We start from the raw sequence: 24,453 nt of genomic DNA, 5'->3' as shown, positions 1-24,453 counted from the left end.
ATTCATTCACATACCAGAGTATAAACGCTAATTAAAGGTCTGGTCATGCTTTGTATCACTCCCTTTTGTAAAACAGAACTTCCATGCCACATCACAAACTGCCCTCAGCTTCACAAAAGGCTTTCCAGACACCATGCAAAAAATGCAAGTCCAAAGCTCTCCTGCGCATATAACGTTGCATGAATCTATGGTTCTAGCCTTCTGTATATAATGCTATTAATAGGCTTCTGTGTATAATGTAATTGCACTGTCTCTAAAATTCTGGGCATTCTGATGTGATCCTTATTCATCCCTCTGCAAACTTAAACAATTAGGCAAATCTATTCATGCTGTGAAAATGACTATGATGCAAGAACCAAGCAGTATTCTCACACACCTGAAGAGACTTTGGACTTGGGTTTCTTGGCTGGCAGCCCAAATTACTGCAGAACAAACAGTCTCTGAAACTGAGCAAAGTAGTGTGTGATGTTGCTTGAAGCTCTGCTGTTCAAAGAAAAAAAGTAAAAAGATCCCACTGGACATCCCCATCCCTCAGATATGCATGTAGTTGGATCCCAGGTAGCACATATACAATTTAACAGGTTTGTCTTAGAATCCTAGTCTACTAATTGGCTTTTGCCTATTGCAAAAATATGGTATTGGATCATATAGATATGTGAGTGGAAGGAGCTTGTACAAGAGGATCACTTTATTATCTCCCTTTCTCCAGCATCCCGCCCCCCGTGCTACCCAAAAACACCATCATGAACAAAGCACCACACCATGGGAACGGCAGTGAAGAGGGAAATTAGACAAAATCGCTTCCCTCCACTGTTGTGCAAACACAGACCCATTTCCTCTTAAAAAAAAATGCATCTGGAATTTTTGACATGAACATTTCCATAACAGGTTGTGTGGAATTACCTTAACTGTTAAAGACTATCTCTAACAGAGCAACCTGCCATGTTATAGTCACAGACATACCATTTGTGGAAGTTGAATGTCTGCAAGACTGGAGATGAGGGCTTGGCTTAAGCCAGCCAACTCCTTTAGCAGGCTCTCGTTGTTCTGCTCTATAAGTTTGTTCTCTTCTTCTATTGTTTTCAGATTGCTTTCCATAGATGTTATCTGAAAGCACGAAGCAAAATGAGTGTGGAAAGTGGGCTCTTGGCCTCAAACACAACTGCCCACAATCCCTTCCTCAGAAAATTCAGGACAAGACCTTTGTGCAGAACTGGATACTTTCAGTTGCATGCACATCAATGCCATAAGACACTCCTAATTAGGACAAGTCCTATTATTTCCAAACCAGTGGTTTGGCTGTTGTTTCACAAGAGAAACATGTTTAAAGGAAGCTTTAGACTGTGGCCCTATTGATAAAAAGGCATTGTTTGTGGGAATTGAGATCATAAATGGATGAAAGACAGCAGGACTCATGGGGGAAGGGTTAGTTGATGGTTAAAAATGAAAAGCTTTGCCCTGAGGCACTGAGAAAAGAAGCAAGCAAGCTGCTGTTTACATGACTGCCTTTGCTCTACAGGATCCCTGCTGACTCATTACAATCGCAGAAAACCTGGCATTAGGTCTTGAACTACTTTTCTGGGTGAGTTTATTTAGCAGAATGGACTGAGATTAGGACAATGGGGAAAGACTAATATATATTAATATATATATAATAAATAAGAATAAAAAGTGAAAGGGGTTGAGAGAGGAACTACTTCAGGGTATGATCCAGATCTGGCAGGCCAAGGGATTCTGCTCAAGAGACTAGAATATCACTGGTATTTCCAAAACAGACTTAAAAGTCTGGTAACACTTGAAAGACTGAAAGAATACATTTTCTGGGCTTAAAGGACATCAGAGGAGGGATGCTTAGAAGAAGGCATGGAAATCTCTGAAGCTAAAGGGATTTGGGATCAAGGACCTGAAGGATAGTTCTGGAAAAGAGACATTTTGCTTGTTGTTTACGTAAGCCAGGAGGGGAATGTAGTTGAGCAGCCTTATCTGAAACACTTGGTTTAGGGAGATTATCACCTGAAAAGGAAATTAAGATGCATGTATTTGACTATGCTGGAAAAATGAGGGGCACAACTTTGATGCTAGGGGGAGTTCGGCTCAGCAGCCGGCTCAAGATCGACTCAGCCTTCCATCCTTCCAAGATTGGTAAAATGAGTACCCAGCTTGCTGGGGGGTTAAACGGTAATGACTGGGGAAGGGAATGGCAAACCACCCCGTATTGAGTCTGCCATAAAAACGCTAGACGGCATCACCCCAAGGGTCAGGCATGACTCGGTGCTTTCACAGGGGATACCTTTACCTTTACCTAACCAGTCTTGATCCCTGTGCAGATGTTGTCCAGGTACAAATAAACATGCAGGAAAGGAGTGGGGAGAGAAATGGGTCTGAGTCTGCTGGCCCCATCCCCAACCTTCTCATGTTCATTAGAATGTGAATATGAAGGGCCTACACATGTGTGTCCCAATGTACATATCCTCTGAATGTGCAATTTGTACTCTGCAAAAAAGGTGAGTACAGATCACATGCTGAGATACCTCTTGGAGTATACACACATATGGAGAAGTTTATAGGAACAGAAATTCCACTCTGCTTATGCAGTGGTTAGGGTGTTGAAGTAGGACTGAGGAGATCTGCATTCAAATTCCTATATTGCCATGACTCTTACCTTGGTCCAGCTTCCCTCTCACAGACTAACATATCTCACAGAGTTGTGAGAATAAAATAGAAGGAGAGGAGAATCATATATGCCAATATGTGCTCTCTGAAGGAAGATCACAAAAACATGATAGGGCTTCCCTGACGTCGCGAGGCGGTTGGGCCAGAAAAACGGCTCTTCCCACCAAGCAACGCATCTTCAGGCGCCCTGATGAGGAAAAAGAGGCCGAGCAATGTCAGGCCATCCGTTTAACCTAGCTCACCCCTAGCTCACCCACACCGCCTGCTGCCATGCCAACACACATCCTGTCCAGAGAATGCCAGTGCTGGGAGTTCTCTCCCACCAGCCAGGTCCCTGTTGGCGTTTCTCCCCCGCAGCGGCAATGGCCCCCTTTAGATGAGTCTGGGGGGCTTTTTATTGAGGATTGTTTTAAATATGTTACTAACTCTGTTGCTATGTCGGAACTGACTCTGTTTTTTTTAAATGAAGGGCAAGAATAGACAATTTATAGACTCCATGAGCAAGAAAGTGTTACACTCAGTGTAATTCCATATCTGCTCCAGAAAAGACCCAGCATATCAAGCACAATCTTCCTCACACACATACCTTCTCCTTGTTGCCCTCAGAATGACTAGCTAAGAGAGCTGTCACATGATTTACACCAGCAGAGTCAAGAAGAATTTTATACACTTATGCATTGAATATCAACTGAAGGATAGAAGCAACAGAATACAGGGAAGGGGCCCCGCTGGTAGAGTTCATGCTTTGTATGTTCAGGTTTCAGGTCCAAGTCTTATTTTCCCCAGCTGATAAGGAATGCAGAGCAGAACCATGGAAGACCTTTGCTTCAGACTTTGCTTCTAGTCAGAGTAGATAGTATTGGCCAATGATCAGACAATAGAAGGCCTTTTCATGCTCTCATGTCAAATTTGTTTCAGAGTGCCCAGGAAGGCAGAGGAAGCCAAAACCTTGACTAATCAGCCTGTTTTGTTTAGGCCATTCTGTTTAGCCACTTTATCCTGCCACAATACCAGACTTACAAGAATAATTGTGGAGAACATGGTATTGTTAAAGCAAATTTCTCTGTGTGCCACCTGGGGCAGAATTCACCATTCTTGGATCAATCTAAGGCAAGTAGAGTTTATTGCCAAGCCTCATTGAAATGCTGACTTTCTTACCTGTGTCTGAAGTTTCATCATGTCTGCTTCAATTTTAAGATTAGATTCATTCAATTCTTTTATTTCTTCATCCAAATGTCTGATTTCCTCTTCATTTTCTAAACATGCAGAAAACTTAAAGTAAAATAACATCTGCCTGAAGGGACAGACAAACACTAATTTCTCTGGCTAATGGAACTATATCACCACCCATTTTGATAGTATCACAACTGGATGTTTGATATTTAATTTTTCACTAACCAGGATTAGTGCCCCAAACTCTCATCACATTATTTTAAGGGCAGAGAATGAGCCATAACACAGGGGACTTTCAGCAATACATAATAGGAGGAGGGGTACTCAGCAGTGAGAAAAGAGTGCCCTTGTTTTCATGAAACTAATGCATATTCTTCCTAACATTTGTGAAGTCTACAGATCTCAAGGTATTTCAGAATGAAATAACTTGTTTTGGCATGACTGGATTGCTACATCAAAGCTAGCCACTGCCTGTACCACATGCCACAAACCTTGCTGTTGTTACTTAGGGCCATTCCGCATTCGTCCAAAATAGCACAATGGTTACAAATTGAAATCGCTACAGTTTTGCCATTATGCACAACGTCGTTGACAATCTGCAACACTCCTGAAACCGATCCGCAAAAAGCGCTTCGTTGTAGCGCTTTCAGGGAAATCCTAAAAAGTGGATTCACCCTCCGAAAAGTGCTACACTCCTGCAACCAATCTGCAACACTAGCGGGAAAGTTCTGTGCATTACCATTGTTGCGGTTTCTGCAAAGTCCCTCCCCCTGGCTCTCTCCTCTGATCTTCCGGCGAAGCGATCGCCATTTTTTTTCTCCGAGCGAGTGGAGATCAACGCACTGGCAAGCCTTCATTTACCCAGTGAGGCTTCCCCGGCTGCAGTCCCTCTGTTTAAAGTCACCAAGCACAAGCATCGCAGAGGCCCGTTTGCTGGTTTATTTTCACTTTATTTTTCACACTGTTTTCGGCCGAAAATCGTGCCCGTGAGGGGGGGGGGATTTTTATTTTCACTCGGGGGGAGCGTGGCAACGATGAAATGGCAGCTCCAACATCACCTGCTAGCTGGATGGGTCTTTCCGTTGCAACGAATCAACGCATATTCGTTGCAACGGGTGTTTTGTTTTTGTTTTTAAAAACCTTCCTTAAAGGGAAAGGGGCTGTTTGGGAGCATGATAACAGCCGCCCATTGGCTGGTTGACGGCCAGGGGCGGGACACAGCTCAGCAATAGCGCTTCCTTTCTAGCAATTTTTGCCGAGACCGGAACCCTGTGGGAAACGATAGAAACGCAACTGGATTCCACTACAAAGGCAGGTATGCATAACGACGAATTCCACTATTTAAAATGGCGATTTTTCGTTCAGCAAACAATTTGCTACATGGATCCCGATGCGGAATGGCCCTTAGGTTTCCCTTCTGTACTATCCTATTTAGTTTTCCAATCTGACATGATTGCCATAATGAAATAGAGTTTTATATATTGACTAGGGGCAAAGCCCATTATACCCAGGAATACAACAAGTGCTAGGACCTCCAGATGGTAAAAGGAAGGAAGGAGGGAGGGGAGGAAGAAAGGAAGGAAAGAAGACGAAGAAGGGGGAAGGAAGAAGTGGGGGAAGACAGACAGGAAAAAAGACAGACAAAATAACAGAAAGAACAAAAGACAGACAGACAGGCAGACAGACAGACATGGAAGGAAGGAAGGAAGGAATGGAGACTCTCCCCTTCTCCCCTAGTTGTTAGGGTACATGGAGGAGTGCCCCAAGTCTAAAGAAGAATTTGAATCCTGACAAAATCTGGATGAAGGGAATTCCTTCAAACTGTAAGAGACTGGACAATATGGAAATAATAAAATTAGATACTTCTGGGTTTTCATAGAATCCAGCATTCCTCAATACATAACCAGTGGCAGATTAATGTTATGTAGAGGAGAACAACTGGAGGGGCTGGTAGTGTAAAGCAAATGTGAATTCTTGAGAACACAATCATAATTCTAATGATGATGATGTAATCAAGAGGGTGAAGTAAAGAAAGAGACCCCCAAGTCCCCCATGAAACACTTTAAGTTAAATGTTTATAATAAAAAGCATGATGTAATTGCCAGTGAAAGCAAACTTGTAACTAAATAATTTAACTCAGCTTTATATCTTCTTACCTCCACTTGCTTTCAGCTTTATGGTCATTAGTTCTTCAGAAATTTTACCCTTTTTTAAGGCTTGTGCATTTAGAGGGCATCCTGACAAGCTGAAAAGAGTAGAAAAGGAGATCTGTTTGCAAGTAGAATCTAATTTTTTATTTTTCCAGCTCAGCTTCCAAGGTCCTATCAATATACATCTATTTATTTTCTGTGCTGCTGTCAGTAAATTATAACCTCATTATAAACATGTTACTGTTGTATATCTGGGACATGAGACTGTCAACAACACATCTGACTGTGCAATTATCAAAATGTCCCTAGAATGACAAGATATATCCAGCCTTCTTTCTGTCATGTTCTCCTTTCCCACCCAGCTGCTGAGCTGGGTACTGTATATTGGTTTTGGTGACAGATATTACAATAACTTCTGAGTACTCTGTCACAGCAATGCAGTCTTGATCCATCTGAGTCAAACAATGGCCTTGAGCCAGTGGATCCCTTGACCCTGAATCTGTAATTTAGTAATACAGCAGATCAAATAGCTCACTGGGGAAAGGATTCACAAAAAAATTCTAGTAATTTAGTAGAAATATGAATATTTGGCTCTTTTAATAGGATGTATTAAAAACATTAGTTCAGTGGTTCTCAACCTTCCTAATGCCACGACCCTTTAATAGAGTTCCTCATCTTGTGGTGACCCCCAACCATAAAATTATGCAAGTGTTCTTTCATAGAAATTAAACTGAAACTGACTAATGGCATGAAGATCCATTCTTCATAATTGTATATAAATTGTTTTTTTTCCTGGGGTTCCTCAGTTCAGTTCTGCCTCTTGTCCCACCATGCTGATCTCACTCTTTTCCACTGTTCCAGACAGATGAACACTCTATCTCGATCTACCCTGCAAGACTGTTGTGTGGATAGCGCCCCCCCAGCCAAGCTGCTTGCCCTGCTGCAACCCCTGTGAAAGGGTCATTCTACCCCCAAAGGGTCCCAAACCCCAGGTTGAGAACCACTGCATTAGTTGATTTCCCATGTCTAACTAAGATTTCTGATTGGTTGAGAAGTTACAGAAAAAAACCAACTATATCCTGAAAGATGCTTCCTTTACAGCTGTCATTCAGGAAGTACACTGGGATTTATTTAAAACTCCTGCAAAATACCCATTATGTAACAAGTTTAATGAGTTTGTTAAACCAACACAACTGCATTGGATTGCAGATATGAATTAAGAGGGGAAAAAAAGTAAACACACAAAGTAATACCTTCTGTGGGTGACAAAAACGTTATTAACATGACCCAGCCCGTTGCAGCCTGGCAAAGGACAGTGTGGCAGCTCTTGCTTGTTCAGTTTCCAGGGCAGCGAAGACCCATTGAGAGGACTCTCCTTCTGTCTCTTGGCAGCCAAAGGACAACCCGAAGCAGTGCGATGAGAAGTGTATTTACCTGATATGTGACCTTGGCCATCACAGCCTAGCACCGGACATCTACAAGAACACAGCAAAACTGGTGTTGTTATTATTATTTACAAAATGTAGAAAATTAAAAATGAAAATAAAAATATCTATTTGATCAATATGCTAAGATAGTAATATTAAGGTAAACGTTTAGTGTGTTAGCAGAATAATAGGAGAGTAAATAAAGCCTGCTGGATTAGCCCAGTGGTCCATCTAGTCCAGCATCTGCTTTCACACAATAGTCCACCGGTGGCCATGGTGGGCTAACAAAGAGGCCAAGGCCTCCCCCTGATGTTGCCTCCTAAGACTGGCATTCAGAGGCTCACTGCTGAATGTGAAGGCTTCTTTTAGTCACCGTGGCTTAGCCACTGATTAACCTAAATTCCATGAGACTACCCTATATGTGAGCAAAGAAATAAAGAAAAATAGGCTGCATGTCTATGGCTTTTGTGTGTGTGGGAGGGGATGGGAACATATTTGATTATATGAGGTCATCCCTGTGTCCCTACTAACAAAATTTGTGGCTGGATATGAGCTTTCTTGAGTCACTGCTCACTTCTTCAGATACTCACGGAAGTGACTCATTAAAGGTCATACCAGGCCACAAATTTTATTCATGGCTTACAAATTTTATTAGACTTTAAGGTGCTACTGGACCCTTGCACTGTTATACTGGAATAAAATCAGTTATTTTTATTTATTTATACTGAAGCTTTTATACCACCCCCTTGCACCCCTTATCAACCATTACTAGGGAGATACATGGGAAGGAGAAGATACAGGGTAAATGTTGCTAGATCTACCAGCTGTGTTTGACATGGTTGACCATGAGTTGTTAAGCCCACTGCCTCATCAGTGCTGGGATATATGGGACAATGCTTCAGTGGCTGATATCCTTTCTCCAGAACCAGAAACAGAGGGTTGCAGTGGGGGAAGAGATGTCCTACCCCTTTCAACTCCCTTGTGATTCTTTCCCTCACACTTTGCAATGTCTATATGCGCCCACTGGCCCAGCTGGCAGAGTTTGGGGCTGGGCTGTCAACAATATGCAGATGACACCCAGCTCTGTCTACTGATGGATGGCCTCCTGGACTCTCCCCTGGAAACTTTTGCCAGATATTTGGAAATTGTAGCTGCATGGTTAGAGCAGAGTCACCTGAAACTGAACCCCTCCAAGATGGAGGTCCTGTGATTGGGAAGAAATCAGATAGCGTGCCTTCCCAACCTGGCTGGAGTGCAACTTAAGATCTCACCCAAGGCCAGAAATTTGAGCATGACCTTTGATGCCTCCCTTTTAATGGAGGTGCAGGTTAATAAAAAAGCCCACGTAGTGTTTTCCCATCTACACCAGGTGAGGCTACTAGCACCCTATCTGTCCCCAAGAAGAAGAAGAAGAAGAAGAAGCCTGGGAGTGGTGGGTAATAAATCAAATAACAGACAGACAGATTCAAGTGGGTAGCCATGTTGGTCTGAAGTAGTATAACAAAAATTGAGTAACAGACAGACAGACATAGAACACTTCTTAATATGTTCAAAATTAAATTCTTCTCTCTGTTGTAACAATCCTTTGCCATTCCACTTACTTAAGTTCAGGGTCTTCTTTTTCTTCCTTAGTAGGAGTCACTTTGAGACCACCTTTTCTTGCTCGAGGACATCCAGACAAGCTTAAAGAAATGCACCAAAAACATTTATTTTCACTGCTCTTTGCTGTCATTTCTCCTTTTGTATGCTGCTGCTGAACAAGTACAGGAGTCTTACCTTCTGTGTGAGGCATAATTTCCAGTTACATGACCAGAGCCATCACATCCAGGTGTAGGACACCTACGATGCCCAGAAAAAAGATGAACCTTTAGAGCTAGTTATACATCATGAAACAAGTATACACAGCAGTCTCATACTTCTGATTTAATTCCTAAAGCCAAACTGGAAAGATACAAAACAATCCAAGATAAACTGCAGCAGGGTACAAATCTGATGAGGTTCCTTGTCACAAGGAAAAAAAGAGGCTGTTGGTTAGCTGTATTGTTGTTAAAATGCTATTAGTTGTAGATGGGAAAAAATGGCAAGCAAAGCAACAACACCTGATTCTCCTCCCCCACTTTCTTTGATTTAGTTTTAATTTGTGTAACTACATAAGGGAAGGTATGACCAGGGATCTTCCAGCTTCATGGCTGGATTGGCCCTTAGTGTGCAACTGAAAATACTGTAAGTGGTACTTGAAGTAGTAAATTTATCAGGTTCTATAGCAGTTTTGTAAATGGGGTTCAGTCAATGGCAAGGAAAAAGATTATGTACTTGTCTTGCCATTAGAAACAATGGAAGTTGGAGGCCAGTAGAATTAGACACCTCCGCCCCCCGGGTCTAATCTTTTTGAAACTTGGGGGTACTTTTGTGGAGAGGCTCCTGCAACTATGCTGCAAATTTGGTGTGTCTACCTCAGATCCCCTGTTGTCCTAGACCATAGAATAGACAGAAAGGGAAATTATGCTGCAGAACTTGTTACTGTCAGATATAGCAATTTTCAGTGCTTAAATTCAGTGCATCTGTTTGCCCTGAAAGATTTCCTGAACAAATAAAACAATTCCTTGCAGGCCCATTACTGAAATAATCCCTGAATTCATATCTCCATTAATAATAATAATGTCATATGGAAGCTGAAGAGTATTTCTTACAATTAAACTTTTCTGACGTGACTATGCTGTCATATCATAATCATCAGTGTAGCTAAAAAGGCTAATGGGATTTTAGGCGTCCAGATCATGTGAGATAATGTTACTGCTATATTCCGCTAAGACTTCACTTGGAGTACTGTGTTCAGCTTTGGGCACCACAACTGAAGAAATACGTAGAGAAACTGGAGTGTGTCCAGAGGAAGGATACAAAAATGGTTAAGGGTTTGAGGACCAAGTTGCATGTGGAAAGGTTGAAGGTGCTTGGCCTGTTTAGACTGGAGAGAAGATGACTAAGAGGTGATATGATAACCATCTTCAAATACTTGAAAGGCTGTCATATAGAACAGGGGTAGTCAAAGTGATATAGAAGATGGAGTAGAGATGTTTTCTGTTGCCCCAGTGGGTTGAAATTAATTCAAAAGAATTTTTGGCTAAACTTCTGGAAGAAGTTCCTGACAGTTAGAGCAGTTTCTCAGTGGAATAGGCTTCCTCAGGAAGTGGTGGGTTCTCCTTCTTTGGATGGGATGTCTCTCTCTTTGTCTTAACCTGGAAACTGCTCTTTGACCCCACCGCTCTCTGACCATTTATGCACTGGGAAATTCACTTCCCCATCTTCTGTGCAGGAGCACAAATCTGGGGCAGATGAGGTGCACGGAGCCAAATGTTCCCATGTGTGGGTGCAGGAAGAGGTGGGGCAACCTGCCACGACTAAACCTCCAGCCTGCAGACTGGCATGAAACCTCCAGTGCATAAACGGTCTGTGTGTGTCCTTTATTCTTCCCCATTCTCTGTGTGACTGTTCATGGATTAATGATATTTTCTGTCTTTTATGTGAGGTTTTATTAGTTATGTAACCCGCTGCAAGACAGCTTTGCTGTTAGCATTGGACAATAATGATGATGATGATGAAGTCTTTAGAGATTTCCATCTCTCTCTTCTTTCAACTATAACCTGAATGTGAATGGAAATCTACCTGAATAAAACTTTTACAGTATACCTTTTGCAAGATTTATTTACTGCACTTAATCTCATGGTCTTATAGCTGGACAAATATCCCAATTAGGGTTGGGCGATTTAGTGTCCAAAGCGGCCATTCGCGCCCAAAGTGGCCAGCACCGCACCGTGGGGGGGGGAGGTCCGAGCGTCGGTGCACTGGTGGGGACACACACACAGGTGCAGAACACTATCCATCACACAAACAACATCCATGTAGGATGGCTAACCTACAGGTAGGTAAAAAAATATCAGGGGGTTGCACAGTGTGGGGGGATAACATAACAGACCAGGAATCACTGTGCTAGAAAGCCATGTATAAACAATCCATACATATTTAACAAGATTTTTTTTTTTGCAAAAATATTAACTTTGGGGGGGGGGAATTTTAGTAACAATGCACAAATAGTGAATATAAATGAAGTCTCTTCTTATTTAAATGTCACTCTGTAATCCACTTGACAATCCGGTACACTTTGCTTCACCAGATTTCTGCTTCTTCAGTGGACTCAAGAAACTATCTCAATGAATGGTATAAAGGATTATAATAAAATACAATTTCAGTTACAAAGACAAAGTGTTGTAAAGAACTGTAATTGGTCTTACTCAAATAGGGACAATATCTAAATGGTGCCCAAAAGAAAGGTCCTCACAACTACAATGTCTTAGAAGAATTCTTCATATTTCACATAATCTAGGTGAAATATTTTATTATAATCCTTTATACCATTTATTGTGATAGTTTCTTGTAAAAAAAAACCCGTGTTGAATGTGTATGGATTGTTTATCTATATCTGTAGAGCAAATTAAAACGAGAGTCCAGTGGCATGTCAGAGACTAACTACATTTATGTCAGCATAAGATTTTGTGCACTCTGTTCATGTGCATTCACTTTGTGAGTTTACATAAGCCCACAATTTCATCTGGATGAGGAATACATCCATAAGACCAGCTGATTGAATTATTTCAGGCTAGGAGATCTGGAATGATAAGTGATTTCTAGGATACACAGATTGGGTCACATGGACAAAATGGCTGCTTTGGAGGTTGGACTCTATGACATTATACTCTGAGGTACTTCCTCAAACAAGGCCCTCACAAGGTTCCACTCTCTAGGAATTTCCCAAACTGAAGGGAAAAACATGATATTCACTACTGGAACTAGGATAGGATCAGGAGGAGAAAAACTATTATTTTTCCCTATGATATGTGTATTTTGAATGCTGGGAGAAAGTGATTGGCTGCTTAACTGAATCACTGCCTTGAGGAAATAAATCTCCATCCCCTGCTACCCATTTGTAGCAACTCTATACTGGTTGCACTTTTTGAAGCTACATTATGTAAACCTAGATTTCTGTTAAGCACATTTGGAAGCCTTGACCATATTTTATCCCAGCATCTTCATTAGCCAAAATGTTCACAGTGATAACTGGTTGATCGCCTGCCAACCTTCCTCTGTATCACCTGGACTGATTCATAGAATATCAAGGCTCCTACTCCAAATAGTCACCTTTTTGATTGTGACTTGCAATATAGATTCATCTGATTTAAAGCTTGCCTTAGTTGTGTTCAAATGTCGTGTATCCAGTGGTGAAGGAGAAAAAAGAAAGATTTGTTGGCTCAGCTCTAGATAAACAATCCCATTTGAAAGCTTAGCTCAACTGCTTTGATCTTGAAATCAGACTGGATATTTTGTGTGATCCAGTTTTCTTGCACAACTGGATATTTTCAGCTGGCTTAAGCAAATCAGAACAGTTTTTTCCTCAAGATCTGCTGGAGTGAAGAGCTGCCTGCTGCCATATGAACATGTGCATTCTTAGCAAGTTATCCATAAATAACACTGAATGACAGACAACTGCCTCCACCTTCTCCCTCTGCGTCCCTCAATAATATTTAGGAGCACAGTGACTACCACATTGACAGGTCTGTTTCTTTACATGGAGTTATAGGGAGTCATTGGCCAACTCCAAAACAGTATGCCATCTTGTGTGTGTGCGTGCACATGCCTATGTGGAGTAGATGCTTTACATCTGATCTGCAGCAGGCATAGGTGCAGGTGAGATCATGGTGCTTCAAGGCCACAGACCCAGGGGGAGTTTTACACTCACAAATATTTTAATCAACAAAAAATAAATAAGATTCTGACTAACATCTTGCCATGACACACATCATGCTTTCATATTAAATGACCACAGATCACATAACAAAAATTGCAGCAAGGGTTTCACACACCTTGAATACTAACAAGATTTATTCCCACATACATTTTCATAAGTCAGAGTCAGTTTTATCAAATACTGGACTAAAGATTGCTAGTAATTAAAATATCAGTCTCCTAGTTTATTTTGCTGCTACAGACTAACATGTGTGGTAGTATAAATACGTGAGTGGTGGCAAGTGATTTGCCATTGAGGCTACTGGCCATTCACCAGAAATGTTCTTCTACATTATAAGATTCCATAACCCCCTCAACCTCTAATAGACACCCACTGGTGAGGCTGTAGGGGCCATTTCTTTCCCAGTCATTATTTTGTGGTGATGAATGTGCACTTGTGTTAGAACTATACTGATGGAAAACTTGGTGAAAGGGCACTTCACTCAAACAACCAAAAGGACAAATATAGGAAAGATACATGGAAAGCACTTTCCTCCTCAGAATCTTTCCAGGTCTTCTGTTTCTGGGTTTCAGATGCAAACACCCACCATGAGCCTCAGTTCTACTGCTACACTCTTATCAAGCACAGAAAGTGAGGTTTGAAATAAGCAGGTTTCGAAATAAGTAAGAAGATGACAATTCTGTTTTCTCCTTTTGGTGCTAGTACTCACTTAAGCTCTTGAGAGTTAGCAGCCATCAAGGATTTTAGTGTCTTGTCAGCTAATGGGCAGCCGGAAACACTAGGAAAGAGAAATGGGATATAGGCTTCTTTGAATATGCTAAAGCAGAAAAAGAAAAGAGATTGTGTTCAAAATATTTAAACTATACATTATAAATCAAGCTGAACTGGGTCTGTCCTAAGAACAGGTTGCTTACCTGAACCTGATGTTTCCCAAGTGGTTATCTGAGCAGTCATGCTATGGGCTTTGTTCCTTCATCTCATCCATAGGGTCATGGCTCTGTTTGGGTTTCATTATGATCTTGCATGTAATCTGCTTCCCACTAGCCTACTCCGTCAGAGCTAAAGCTAGATGCATAGCCTTCACATGCAAAGCAAGGACTTACACACAAAGCAGCTACCTGCTTTCAGTCTTAACCATTAACGCCTTTCCATCCAAAGGGAGATCCACAAGGGAGATTTGCCAAGATCCCCTTCGAAAATAGACTATGCACCTGTGAATCAAGTTCTCCTGACACCATCCAACATATCATAATGGATTGCCCCTTGTTCACTCAACAGAGAAGGCATATCATACCTCTTATACCAAAATGGAGAAACCATTCAAGAGACTTGGTTTGCCAATTTTTACTGAGTGATAAGGATGCCGACATCACTTTTATTATGGCTAAATTTCTGTCCTCAGTTTTTAAACTTAAACTGTCCGATGTATCTTGACTATCTTTGTATAGCCTCCTAATCTGCTTTATGCCAATAAAGGTATTGTATTGTGATTAACCATTTGTCACACATTATGCCTTGGATGTGAAGCCTTTGGCACAACAGTTCTTAATATATGTTCTCATCTGTTTCCCATCTTCATGTACCGTCAGTTTACTAATCTCTTGGCCATAGTGTGCCAGCAAATAGACGTCCAATAAGACAATGTAAATGGCCTTCCGGGGGGTGGGGGGTGGAGTCATCTGTCTAGTCATACAACTTCCTTTTCCTCACAGCTGTGTCATTTTGGATCTGAACTGAGAAGGAAGCCATAGTGTTGAGCATGCATGCTGACACGCTCTGCCTGGGATGGACAGAACTGGCAGCTAAAGACTCTAGAGGCAGCTCTAGAGGAAGTTTAAAATTCTCCATGGTATAACCACAAAGCCATAGTCTGAGTGCACAGTGATCACAAAGAAGTACAACAGTTTTAGCTGAGAAAAACTGCTGTCTTCCACTGTCATGTGTAATGGCTGATATCTCCCTCCCTGACAAGATGCAGTTTGGGGGTGGAACAGGCCTTCCCACAACATTTCCTTTTTGGAATGAAGAACATATTTTATATTTTATGTATTTTAGCCCAAAGTTCAGGAAACATTGCAACAAGAGGCAACAATACAGTGGGAAGGTAATGGATGAAACATGCATTACAGTAGTCAAGTCTGGATATTACTATGGTAGTGATTGTGGAGAAAATCAGCAGGTAGGGGACAGGTTTCAACTCTCCTGCTGCCCACTAACCCCCTCAGGTAAATGCCCCCTTCTCCATAATAGGGTTGCACTGGAGGTTCTTATCCCTGCCATCCCTTCTATCAGGTGCTTCCTTCCTAAGTGATAAGCTTGGTGATAAGCCTGTACACAAATTTCTCAGCCTCAGCTCTAGATCTGAAATATGGGGACAGCAGTAACAGGATTCTTGTAACAGAGGTGCCATAAAGATTACTAAGATAATTTATGTAAAATGTTTTAAGCACATCTGAAAAACATTACATGTATTGAAACACAAACAAAAATACAAATACTACATATTTCATTTAGAAGAATAAGAAGAGCTGTGGTCTTTATATTCCACTTTTGACTACCCGAAGGAGTCTCTAAGCAGCTTACAATTGCCTATCCTTCCTCTCCCTGAGAGGAGGTAAGCCTAAGAGAATTCGGAGAGAACAGTGACTGGCCCAAGGTCACCCAGCTGCTGCATTTGGAGGAGTGGGAAATCAAACCCAATTGTCCAAATTAGAGGCTGTTGCTCTTATTCACTCCACCAAGCTGGCTCTCATTTATGTGAATAATAATAATAATAATAATAGTAATAATAATAATAATAATAATAATAATAAGAAGAAGAAGAAGAAGAAGAAGAAGAAGAGTGTTGATTCTTATATTCCACTTTCTCTAACTGAAGGAGTCTCAAAGTGGCTTACAGTCACCTTCAGTTTCCTTTCCCCACAACAGACACCCTGTGAGGTGGGTGAAGCTGAAAGAGCCCAGATATTACTGCTCAGTCAGAACAGCTTTATCAGTGCTGTGGCGAGCCCAAGGTCACCCAGCTGGCTGCATGTGGGGGAGCACAGAATCAAACCCAGTTCTCCAGATTAGAAGCCTGCACTCCAAACCACTTCACCAAGTATGATCGTTACTTTTTATAGTCACATTGATTGATTCTCCTGCAATTGTTGGGGCTGTCTACAGTTTTCCAGTTCAGCATTCTACCAAACAGCTGTCCTTCTGAACATCACTTTATATTTGTGTGGACTTCCTTGCTATCCTTCCGCACATATTGGATAATGCACTTTCAATGCACTTTAGAAGTAGGTTTTCCTGTTTTGCACAGGAAAATCCAGCAGCAAAAGCACAATGAAAGTGTGCTATCCAATGTGTGTGGAATGGGTATTTTTTTTTATTTTTTGGCCTATTAATCATATGTATCCTATATCTATCCTAGAACCACAACTAGGCAATCAACAGCCCACGTGCTGACCAGTGGCACATCAGATCTTTTACTGGCATGCAAGGTTGATTCTCTGTCCTAGCAACTAAGAAGAGCCCTGAATTGGAGACAGAGGCACTGAGATAGGCCGCAAGGGAGAAGCACTAGGCAGGGCTTGTGCCTATTGTTGCCTCCTGTACACATGCAGCCACCAGACAAGTCTAGGGCAAGCCTCTGAGGTACTGGCAGTACCACTGAGGTTAGTCTGACTGTCATTGACCCATTATGCACGGGGGGAATAACGCACATTCGGGGTGGAATGGCGGCGACTAAAATCACCGATAAGGCATGGAGCCGGCTGCAACCGGCTGCAGCTTCGGTGCATGCCGCCGAAAAAGCCGCATCAGTGAAACGCGGAAGAAAGCGCAGCTTCCGGGTGACTGGGGTGCGCCAGAAGCGGCGCCCGGATCGCCGCGTGCATAATCGGTTACTCTGGGTTTTGCCGCCGTCGCGCCCCGCCCCGTGCATAACCAGTGTGCATCTTCCCCCTCCACGTTTTCCATGTGACCCGAAATCGTCGTTTCGGCGGCCGTGCATAATGGGCCATTGTGTCTGGCCAAATACAACCCTAATCCATTCCAACCCTTTTGTTTGCCAATACACTAACATCTTCAAATAGATACTATATGTTTGCATGTGTCAAAAATATTGTATACCCCCCCAGATCTATATTTTAATTGGCCTGTGTTTATAACAAAAACTCTTCCACATTAATCATTTTGGAAACACACAACAGGCTCTGCCCAGTTACTCACAATTGTCCCCATCTATGTAATGGGTATGATTCACTTACACTCTGTAGCTAACAAGACTGGCAGTGATAAGTGTCCAAACATTTTTTAGCCTTAAGACACCTTAAAAACATTACTTATTGTGACAGAAGTTTTTGCCGAACACAGCCTACTTCATTGGAGTGAATTATCCAGTAAATCTTGTAGTCACCCCCAGTATCTAAGAATACCAAGAGAAATATAATCAGAGATAACCAAACTATTGAGACAATTTACCTAGAAACATTAAATACGGTGATGTCCTATTTGCTGTGACTTTCATGTCTGGGCTTGTATTCAACATTTAGGGTTAAGCAGGTGTGAGGTAATTATAATTACTATTTTAATTGGGTATTCTGTTTATGCTGCATTTTTCTTAAATTGTGATTATACATCTGAGCCCTTGGAAAACTAGCAAAAAAAAAATCTCGAAAATATAAACAGCAGCAGGACTGACAATTTCTAGATGCAAGAGCCACATGCCTAAAGTTTCATGTATCAGAATATCACAAGACATAACACTACTGTTGACACTTCCTATCTCTCGAGGATGGGCCCCTACTACTTTCCACTCCATTCTTAATAGGTCTGTGAGCCCATACACTTGGCTTATTGTCCTTCTCTTCCTTAACCCAGGGCCCTTCATAGTTCTAACATTTTCCTAACACTCCTAATCTCTCCTAACATTCTCCCAACATCTAATTCACAGCATCAGTCAGACAGCAAATCCTTTCCTCCCTTCTCCAGGCACTCTGTCCCCTACCATTTGAAAGGTTGTCACTTGGAGGAGGGCAGGATGCTGTTTCTGCTGGCTGCAGAGGAGAGGACACGCAGTAATGGGTTTAAACTTCAAGTACAACGATATAGGCTAGATATCAGGAAAAAATTTTTCACAGTCAGAGTAGTTCAGCAGTGGAATAGGCTGCCTAAGGAGGTGGTGAGCGCCCCCTCACTGAAAGTCTTCAAGCAAAGGTTGGATACACACTTTTCTTGGATGCTTTAGGATGCTTAGGGGGTTGGACTAGATGGCCTGTATGGCCCCTTCAAACTCTATGATTCTATGATTCTATTCTATGATTCTATGATTCTACCCTAGAAGGGATGAGTGACCAAGCAGGGGTGGGGCAAAAAGAAAGGGTAGGGAGAGAAAGCGAAGGGTGAAAACTGACAGAAAAGGGGTGAAGATGAATGATACAGGAAAGAGAAGAAATGGGATATATGGAGGGAGCAAAGATAGGGGCGGGGGATAGTTCCTCCTCACAAGTTCCTTCTGGGGCCCTGCATCTCAATGGAGCCAGTCTGTGTATACTTACAACTGAAGACTAGAGCCAGAAACAGGCATCATTCTACAAACCTGAAAGGTTCCCCTGGCTTGCAGAAAAATCTTGATTTTTTAAAAAAACTTGGGAGTTAAAATCTTAGATAATAGAAGCAGTAGTTTAAGGAATAGATGTTCTTGTTGACCATTGCTAGGTAACCACAATAGTTTTTGTTAGGTGCGAAGTCGTGTCCGACCTATTGCAACCCCATGGACAATGATCCTCCTGGACTTCCTGTCCTCTACCAATCCTCATTTAAGCTTATGAGTGCTTTCACAAGATCATAAATAATTACATTGAAATTCAGAGTATTTATGATATTTACAAATGCAGCACCTTCCGGACTGAATATCTGTAATCCAGAATTCAGAGAACAACCAGTGGATGGAATATGGTTGCAGGACTCTGGTTGCCTTTGTTCCTTGGACATGTTGTTCCTTGGACATTCCCCGGAGTCCATTTAAGTTCGCACCAACTGTTTCAGTAAATCCATCCAGCCACCTCATTCATCTTCAGGATCTGGCCTTCTAAGAAGCAGTCAGGGCTGATCTCTTCTAGGACTGACCGGTTTGTTCACCTTGCAGTCCAAGGGACTCGCAAGAGTCTTCTCCAGCACCAGAGTTCAAAAGCCTCAATTCTTTGATTCTCTGCCTTCCTTATGGTCCAACTTTCGCAGCCTTACACTGCAACTGGGAAGACCATAGCCATGACTAGACACACTTTTGTTAGCAGGGTGATGTCTCTGCTATTTAGGATGCTGTCTAGATTTGCCATAGCTTTCCTCCCCAGGAGCAAGCATCTTTTAATTTTTTTGCTGCAGTCCCCATCTGCAGTGATCTTGGAGCCCAGGAAAATAAAATCTGTCACTACCCCCATTTCTTCCCCATCTATTTGACAGGATTTGAGAGGGCCGGATGCCATGATCTTCGTTTTCTTGATGTTGAGTTTCAAGCCAACTTTTGAACTCTCCTCCTTCACCCGCATCAACAAGCTCTTTAGTTCCTCTTCACTTTCTGCCATTAGAGTGGTATCATCTGCATATCTGAGGTTGTTGATATTTCTCCCTGCAATCTTGATCCCAATTTGTGACTCTTCTAATCCCGCCTTTCTCATAATGTGCTCCGCATACAAGTTAAATAGGCAAGGCGACAATATACAGCCTTGCCTAAATCCTTTCTCAATTTTGAACCAATCAGTGATTCCATGTTCAGTTCTCACTATTGCTTCTTGACCTGCATATAAGTTTCTCAAGAGACAAATAAGATGCTCTGGTATTCCCATCTCTCTAAGAACTTGCCACAATTTGTTGTGCTCCACACAATCAAAGGCTTTAGCATAGTCAATGAAGCAGAAGTAGACGTTCTTCTGGTACTCCCTAGCTTTCTCCATGATCCAGCATATGTTGGCAATTTGATCTCTAGTTCCTCTGCTTCTTTGAAATCCTGCCTGTACTTCTGGAAGTTCTCGGTCCACATATTGCTTGAGCCTAGCTTGTAAAATTTTGAACATAACTTTGCTAGCATGAGAAATGTGTGCAATGGTGCGGTAGTTTGAACATTCTTTGGCATTGCCTTTCTTTGGGACTGGAATGTAAACTGATCTTTTCCAATCCTGTGGCCATTGTTGAGTTTTCCAAATTTGCTGGCATATTGAATGTAGCACTTTTACAGCATCGTCTTTTAAGATTTTGAATAGATCAACTGGAATGCTATCACCACCACCAGCTTTATTGTTGCTCAGACTTCCTAAGGCCCATTTGACTCCACATTCCAGGATGTCTGGAATATCAGGTCAGTAACTACCCCATTGTGGTTATCAGGGATGTTAAGCTCGCTCTTGTATAGTTCTTCTGTATAATTTTGGCCACCTTTTTAAAATCTCTTCTGCTTCTGTGAGGTCCCTACCATTTTGGTCCCTTATCATACCCATCTTTGCATGAAACGTTCTCTTCATATCTCCAATTTTGTTGAAAAGATCTTTGGTCCTCCCCATTCTATTGTTTTCTTCTATTTGTTTGCACTGTTCATTTAAGAAGGCATTCTTATCTCTTCTAGCTTTTCTCTGGAATTCTGCATTCAATTGGGTGTATCTATCTCTTTCTCCCTTGCCTTTCACTTTCCTTGCCTTTCACCTCCCTTCTCTCCTTAGCTATTTGTAAAGCTTCCTCAGACAGCCATTTTGATTTCTTGCATTTCTTTTTCTTTGGGATGGTTTTAGTTGCTACCTCTTGTACAATGTTGTGAACCTCCGTCCATAGTTCTTCAGGCACTCTGTCTATCAGATCTAATTCCTTAAATCTATTTGTCACCTCTACTGTATATTCATCGGGGATATGATTTAGTTCATACCTGAGTGGCCTAGTGCTTTCCCCTACTTTCTTCAATTTAAGCCTAAATTTTGCAACACGAAGCTGATGATCTGAACCACAATCAGCTCCTGGTCTTGTTTTTACTGACTGTATAAAACTTCTCCATCTTTGGCTGCAGAGCACATAGTCAATCTGATTTCTGTGTTGACCGTCTGGCGACGTCCATGTGTAGAGTTGTCTCTTGGGTTGTTGGAAAAGAGTGTTTGCTATGACCATTGTATTCTGTGGACAAAATTCTACCAGCCTGTGCCCTGCTTCATTTTGGCTTTGGCCCAGTCGCTTCATTCATTCTGGCGCTACTCGTACTAGCCGACTGGTCATCCCCAGTAGCATATTGGACACCTTCCAACCTGAGGGGCTCATCTTCCGGCGTCATATCGTTTTGCCTTTTGAACTTGTCCATTGGGTTTTCATGGCAAAGATACTGGAGTGGTTTGCCATTTCCTTTTCCAGTGGATCACCTTTTGTCAGAGCTCTCAGCTATGACCTGTCCGTCTTGAGTGGCCCTGCACGGCATAGCTCATAGTTTCACTGAGCTACGCAAGCCCCCTTGCCATGGCAAGGCAGTGATCCTTGAAGGGGGGTTGCATCTCTAGTTCTCCCCTTTGTAATTTGAGTTTTTGGGTATGTTGTGAAATTCAGTTAGCTACATTTCCATGGGTGAGGAGGCAAAATGGGTTTCACTAGGTTATATACTCTGTCCATGGGCAAAGGTTCTCAGTTCTGTCTATGCATGTGTATGCATGTGTAACATTCTTAATAAAGAACCCCCAGCATCAAAGGCTAGACAAAGTAGCAACCCAAGAAAGTACCTTCATTTCGTGGTGCCTAAACTTTGCAACTACTCCCTAGGTGAACTCATCTGTCTCCCTCTATCAATATCTTCCACAATCCAGTGAAGACTTTTGTGTTTTGTTAGATATAACCCCCACTAATTGTTATTGCCCTGTACCCTTGCCAAGTATTGCCAAGGAAGACACAATTCACTTTTTGGCGTTAATATGGCCACTGCCTTTTATTATTATGCCACCCTCTGAAGGGGGTTGGCTCAGCACGGTAAGGAGGCTGATTCCCCCAGCCATCAGGCTACTCATCCTGAGGATCCAGGATGCCTTGGGACCCACTCCATCCAGCCAGGAGGGCAGATATCCTGCACCAGGAATATCTCACCAGGGAAGCAACCTTATCGGGGCCCACCAGGCATCCACCTCACTTTGGCACCCTTTAGGCCACTTGGCTATGATCCCTGACCTCCCAGCCGGGTAGGCCACGCTCGTATATCTGCCGGTCTCCTTAATGAGACCCCCAATCTTCAGGGAGACCAGTGTGCAAACGGGACCCCCTGCCAACAGGCTCCTCCCATGCCTAAACTGCTGCTGCAATGAAAAAACCAACTGTATAAAAAGAACTGTGCTCAACACCAGAAACACAGGGAGGGAGGGAGGGAGGGAGGGAGGGTGGCTTTCCGGCTGCCCGGGATGAAGAGGAGGGCGAGGTGGGAGCACTCTAAGGGCTCCCACACCCCTTGCCACAATTTGTTGCGCTCCACACAAACAAAGGCTTTACCACAATAGTACATATAGATAAATATGGAAGCAGATAAAAGCTAAGTTCATTGGTGTGTAGGAAAGAGGGAAGGAAAAGGGGAACATATGGGGGACTTTAAGGAGGACATAAAGAGGAAATAATGTGAGGAGGGGGATATTGAAGAAAGTGAGGTGCCCCTTGCAGGTTCTTGAGGGTTCTGCACTGTGCTACTGGGTCTGGTCTGAGCTGACAAATTGGACCCAGTTTAGCAGCCAACATCAGACAATTTGGCTTGGCGTCATCGCCAGCATCACACAATGGGGACATAGGTTTTCTGGGGAAATGCTATCAAGGGGAGGGAAGGAAAGAGAGCTAAAGATGGGAGGGCAGGTCACCTTTTGGAAGAAAGTTGGGTATAGAAAATAAATAATAAATATAGCTGAAGATGGGGAACAGATGAAGGGTAGGTTGGCTGGTGAGTGGGAAGGAGAGAAGAAAGCAGGAAAATGAGAGAAGCTTTTGGGACTTTCAGGAAAGAGAAAGATGGAATAGTGAAGGAGAATAAAATGGCATGTCTCCAAAAGCCCTAGCAGCCCCCTATATATCTCCAACATTTTATCTGGAGTTCCTCTGTTTTCAGAAGCTACATTTGATCTGCAGGGACATATCTATATGTGGACTAATCTGGGTACATTCACCAGAGGAAAAAAAAAAGACATTTATGCAGTTTGTTATGCACTGCTCTCAGTGTTTATACCTGCGATGTGAAGCATAATTTCCTGTCACATGACCACTGCCATCACATCCTGGTGTTGGACACCTAAGGAAATAAAATGAAGGCAATAAAATGAAGGGAAAATGCACATGCTCATAAACTTCTTTTACTTAGCTGTGCCAGTTCACATGTGGGTTGTCTTCTTCCCTTTGTATATGAAATATATTTAATTAAAATATATTTAAGATGTCATGAACATCGGAATGCTTAGCATTATACTCTTGGGATCCATTTCACAGGAGAAACCATGTTAGTCTGCTGCAGCAAAATATAACAAAGCTGATAGCTTAAAGGAAGCTCCAGAAACATATGAATGCATAAATGTTTCATGAAAGTAGATGTTGATGCCACTATGAGTCTGGGAGATTCAGACAGGTCACTTTTATAAATGGGTCTAAATGAATGGATAAATACCACAGCTTTTGAATTTTTTTGTTTGGGGGAAAGTACTGTGCTTGTAGGAAAGTACTTTGACAATTCAGTACTAAGACTTCTCATTCATTCATTCATTCATTCATTCATTCATTCATTCATTCATTCATTCATTCATTCATTCATCAATCTTAATTTTTACTCATGTCTGACAAAGACCATTTATGCACTGGGAACTTCACTGCCCCAGCTCTCATGCAGGAGAACAAATCGGGGGTGGATGTGGTGTACCGGGCCAAATGCTCCCCCATGTGGGTGTAGGAAGAGGTGGGGCAACCTGCTATGACCAAATTCCAGCCTGCAGCCTGGCATGAAACCTCCAGTGCATAAACGGTCAAAGGGAGATTTGACTCTTGGACACTTTTACCCTGAAACTCTTGTGGGTCTCTAGGGTGTTCCTGGACTCAAATGTAACACTTTTATCGCAGACAAATACAGTTACCCTCTGAAAATACTCAGCACTGTGAATAAACTATGTATTGAATGTAACATGAGAATTGCTAAATTCACATTTTAAAAAAAATCAAGTGAATGTGAGTTCACTGTAACTTGAGAATAAGGCTTATGTATGCATGG

At 42.2% G+C, this 24,453-nt stretch overlaps 1 protein-coding gene across 5 annotated transcripts in view; it reads right to left on the bottom strand.

The window, feature by feature from the left end:
* ST18 (ST18 C2H2C-type zinc finger transcription factor) overlaps window positions 1-24,453 on the bottom strand; it is a 210,537-nt gene that overhangs the window by 3,496 nt on the left and 182,588 nt on the right. Inside the window, exons 15-23 of one of the 5 annotated variants that reach the window (XM_077352426.1) lie at window positions 23,428-23,490; window positions 13,933-14,040; window positions 9,200-9,262; window positions 9,025-9,105; window positions 7,250-7,471; window positions 6,003-6,091; window positions 3,832-3,929; window positions 964-1,107; window positions 377-483 (exon numbers count right to left, since the gene is read on the bottom strand). In XM_077352426.1, the coding sequence (XP_077208541.1) occupies window positions 377-483; window positions 964-1,107; window positions 3,832-3,929; window positions 6,003-6,091; window positions 7,250-7,471; window positions 9,025-9,105; window positions 9,200-9,262; window positions 13,933-14,040; window positions 23,428-23,490 (975 nt within the window). Of the gene's footprint in view, window positions 1-376; window positions 484-963; window positions 1,108-3,831; window positions 3,930-6,002; window positions 6,092-7,249; window positions 7,472-9,024; window positions 9,106-9,199; window positions 9,263-13,932; window positions 14,041-23,427; window positions 23,491-24,453 lie in introns of those variants that run through there. The other 4 variants (XM_077352427.1, XM_077352429.1, XM_077352428.1 and 1 more) reach the window with 4 other exon arrangements.

This window comes from Paroedura picta, chromosome 9, assembly GCF_049243985.1.
Source record: "Paroedura picta isolate Pp20150507F chromosome 9, Ppicta_v3.0, whole genome shotgun sequence".
NCBI lineage: Eukaryota > Metazoa > Chordata > Lepidosauria > Squamata > Gekkonidae > Paroedura > Paroedura picta.
This window is presented reverse-complemented; position numbering and strand designations above follow the sequence as displayed.